General features: G+C 30.5%; 1 protein-coding gene across 1 annotated transcript; it reads right to left on the bottom strand.

Moving 5' to 3' along the window:
- Positions 1 to 1,825: 1,825 nt before the first annotated feature.
- On the bottom strand, positions 1,826 to 3,402 carry LOC131616497 (uncharacterized). Its single transcript, XM_058887839.1, has 6 exons — positions 3,264 to 3,402; positions 2,978 to 3,139; positions 2,776 to 2,856; positions 2,556 to 2,687; positions 2,362 to 2,433; positions 1,826 to 2,191 (listed from the first exon to the last, which is right to left on the bottom strand). Exons 1-6 carry the CDS (start codon positions 3,367 to 3,369, stop codon positions 2,112 to 2,114), a joined length of 633 nt encoding a protein of 210 aa, XP_058743822.1. The 5' UTR covers positions 3,370 to 3,402; the 3' UTR covers positions 1,826 to 2,111.
- Between the last annotated feature and the right edge of the window lie 663 nt (positions 3,403 to 4,065).

The raw sequence follows: 4,065 nt of genomic DNA, 5'->3' as shown, positions 1-4,065 counted from the left end.
TAGACCAACTGATTTAATGATAATATGAGTATTTTTATGCGCAAGAAATCTAGTTGATTGAGCCATATCTAATGTCTTAAACCCTCCAGATATTTTCCAGTCAAACTGATGCATAAGGTTGGCCAACATAGTTTCATTGACAACCAACTTTAATATGGTAACCATTTGAATTCAGTTTCTTCTTTGTTTACTTGAGTGATTAGTAGCAGAGATGGAGGATGTAATCGTAGTGTTTCTTTAACATCTGCCGATGAAGTTCCAACATGCCAAAGTGAAGTGGAGATAAGAGAGAAAATTAAAAGTGTGTGTTTGATTATGATTACTTGATACTTGAGACTCGATTCTGATGGAGGAGGAAGTTGTGGTTGATGATCAGGTGGTAGGTGGTGGTGGTTTGGGTGCAGCCATTTGAAATACAGTTTTGTGTTGCTTCAGTACACTTTTAGTCCCACATTGTCTGAAAACAAAACACAAGTAATCTTTATATAGCAATGAAATTTATTAACTTGTGAATTAAAAACAGTGAGAGTAAGTGGACAGAAAGGTAGCTATAAAATTAAAATTAAAATGAGCCTTGGCCCATATATAATATTTTGATAATTTAAAAAATAATTTATAAAAAGTTTAAGAAAACCTAAAAAAGGGACTAAACCGAATCTGGAAATTATAAGGGTGGTTTTAAAAAAAAATCTTTTACAGGGGCCTAAACCGAATTTCGCTAATATTACAAGGGGGTTTTATATATTTAACCCTTATATATATTATGAAATGCAGTAGAAAAAAATCATCAAGCCAATTTTCCTGACAGAAACTTTCACGATTTGTAGACAAGTATAAACTGCTTCTAATATAAGTACAGGTGTACAACCATAAAATTTGGATCACAAAGACAGAATTATAAAGGGATTATTCCAAAAATTGAACTGATATTTGAGGTAATTTCATCATCTTCCTAATTAAAGATCTATTGTTTTTTACTTAGATTTATTAATGGATATATTTGGTGATTGTGTTGATAAGGAGCCATGTTTGAACACTCTAACTAAGTTGAAGTACGAATGGGTTTACATAAGCTATAATTATGAAATAACCTTAGGAAAAACTATAAATAGAACTGAACGGATATGGGTTTATGTGATAATGTATCTCAAATAACTTTACTATATTTCCGTTTAGTCAGCTGAATTAGTAGCTATGCAAAGACACCAGATACAGAGTCGTGGGTTTGAACAATTAGTGCTTTAATGAGTGCTTGCCGGAATCCATAGAACATGTTCAATGATCATTAATATTTTATAAGTGGTTGAGCTTCAAAATAGACAATGCTAATATGGTGTTTACATGTAGTTTACTAAATTGTCAACTGAATTGGAAGCATGTTATCAATTTTCAATCTGTTTATATAAATAATCAAGCATATTATGCACTTTGAACTTCTCTTCACAATAAGAAATAAACAATTCAAACCTTCAACTCACTTTAACCACTCTATTGATTTAGTTCATTACTCTATTGTTAATGTATCCCAAAAAACGATAGAATGCAATTTCAGTTTTGGTCAGCTTTTTTTTGGAATCAAAGTGTTTGTTCTCAGTTAGATGTGATCATAAATAATCCAAGCCTCATACTCACTTTAAATGACTTATTTAATGAGTTTACCTGACTGAGTTAGTGCTTTACTTACTGTTTGATGCAAGTTGAAATACATGATCAATTTTGAAGTTGTTTTTATAAATGCTCATTAGTTTTCTATAAGTTAGTTGGTATTCTTGTTTGACTGAACTTCAATGTACACATTACTTTACTTGGTGCTTCACGAAATAGTCACATTAACTAATTAATATATATAAAAGGTACGAGAGTACATGAGTATATTAGTGCGTATACAAATTAAATATATCATATAGTATGATACAACAGTCATCTTCTCCGTCATCTTCTCCGATCACTGAATCAGTGCTTTATTTTTATAGGCTATAACAAAACTATATATTTATTTTACACAAAAATCACAACAATTAAATAAAGAACTCACAAAATTAGACTAATTCACATCAAACTTCCAATAATCATGAAGTTCAGCACAAAGACACACACAATCTCTCATCTAACTAGCTCCACATAACCATGCCAGTTGACATCAACAAAACAATTATCCAATAGAACCTTCCTCCAAAGATTGTTGAGCTTGCTGGAGTATACCAAATCAAACACATAATCAAATTTCAATCTTTACTTTATAATTAAGTGCTACGAATGACTCACACATGACTCAAACACTAGACACGACACAGACATCATATTGATGAAATAAAAAATTATTAAGAAAAAAAGTATAAAATTCAAAGTCCAGTCTCTCACCATCATTTTCAAAATTTGCAGTTGAATTTGAAACTCTAATTCCAAGGCTTGAACAATCAGATCCAAGAGTACCTTCAAAATTTAAAGTTCACCAAGAAATTAAATCATCTTTCGTCAACAACATTCATTTTTTTCAACATTATGTTACTAATTTCAAGATAATAAAAAATTAATAACAGTTTAATGATTCTTACATTTACTGTAACATGGGAAAACAGATATATCAAGAAGATTATAATACTTGTGATTGCATTCACACATGTACATGAGTGTATGTGTCCTGTTCCTTATGCATCTACCTTCTCCACAATATGCCCAATTGCAAGCTACAAAAAACTATTATTAGTTCAAACTCAAAATATATCATAGTAAAATTTTCTCTTATATCAATAAATATAAGATTATGTTACTTACGATCATAAGCCCTAATATTGTTAGGGACACTCTTCTCTCTAACCGGACTTGGTGCTTGTTGGCAACCATAATTCAAACTACCTGCAATATAAATATAACTTTTATAAATATTAGTCTAAGTTGTCTGACACACGTATGATATAAAGAGTGTCAGGCGTTGAGGTAGATGTTGGTCAGAGTGTGACGGATATGAAAAATTTACATTCGGGAATGACACAAGGAAGGAAGCTAGTGGCATATAAATCATCATCTTCATCTTGAGTTCTCTTCCATCCGGATTCGCATTCACAAGCGAAGCTCAAAGGTAAACTCGTATTCACGAAGCACCTTCCTCTCCCACAATCGACTTCTTCACAAACCCTATCTGCAATTAAATACATAGATGATAATATTATGAACTTATTCAATAGTAGTATGTAAAGGATCTATGTATACAAAAAAATGAAATAGATGTTAATGAACTTTTTTTTCTTCTTTTCAAAACGCACCAAGGAAATCATTATTAGGATCATCAATGGAATCTCCTTTGGTAACCATAGGCAGAAGTAACAAGAGAATCATGGATATAAGACCCAACAGCTTGGAAGAATCCATTTTTGGTAATGTAAGAAGAAGAAGTATACTATAAGAGGATGTATGATTGATAATGGATTTTAACGTGTTGTAATATATATAGTAAGAGCATGTTTTTTGTAGTGTGTTTTTATTGTTGGTCCCATAAATTTTTCTTACACGTCTTCGTTATTTTAATTGCGGACTAATATTCAACATTATAGCTTCTTCTTCTTTCTTTTCTTTTACAAATGTTTCTATTATAACTTTTAGTCTTCCAAGTTTGAAATATTTGTGATAGTCAGCGACATGAGTCTGCAATTTTTTCATGGACACGACCCTAAATTCATATATTTAGTAACAACCAATAAAAAGAGAGAGAATTTAAATTTATTTAAAATTTAATTTCGTTTTTAATTGCCAACATGGAAGGTGGTTGTGATAATGGAGGAGACAGATAATTTTAGTTTTATTATTTAATTAATAAAAAAATATGATTGGTTGTGTGTAAATCCAAGTGGTATGGGTGTGTCCATCTAATCTAAGTATTAAAATTAATTGTGTTTTAACATTTTCTTAAAATGTTTCATGCAGTTTGTTAACCAATTATTTATTTAAAAAAAAAGTATTTTGTACTTGGTCAAACTTCTTTAGAGGGAACAACTAACTCTATAAGTAAGTAATATCGACCATAAGTAAATTAATTAATTGTTGGCATTTTATATGTATATGTGCATA

This window comes from Vicia villosa, linkage group LG1, assembly GCF_029867415.1.
Source record: "Vicia villosa cultivar HV-30 ecotype Madison, WI linkage group LG1, Vvil1.0, whole genome shotgun sequence".
In the NCBI taxonomy this organism is placed as follows: Eukaryota; Viridiplantae; Streptophyta; class Magnoliopsida; order Fabales; family Fabaceae; genus Vicia; species Vicia villosa.
This window is presented reverse-complemented; position numbering and strand designations above follow the sequence as displayed.

What these genes read in the sequence shown, in the direction of transcription:
- LOC131616497 (XM_058887839.1), bottom strand. Translation starts at nt 3,369, where the DNA reads ATGGATTCTTCCAAGCTGTTGGGTCTTATATCCATGATTCTCTTGTTA. An exon ending in TCCTAATAATGATTTCCTTG is followed by an intron (nt 3,140 to 3,263) that starts GTGCGTTTTGAA and finishes ATTTAATTGCAG; the next exon opens with ATAGGGTTTGTGAAGAAGTC. An exon ending in TTTCCCATGTTACAGTAAAT is followed by an intron (nt 2,434 to 2,555) that starts GTAAGAATCATT and finishes TAAATTTTGAAG; the next exon opens with GTACTCTTGGATCTGATTGT.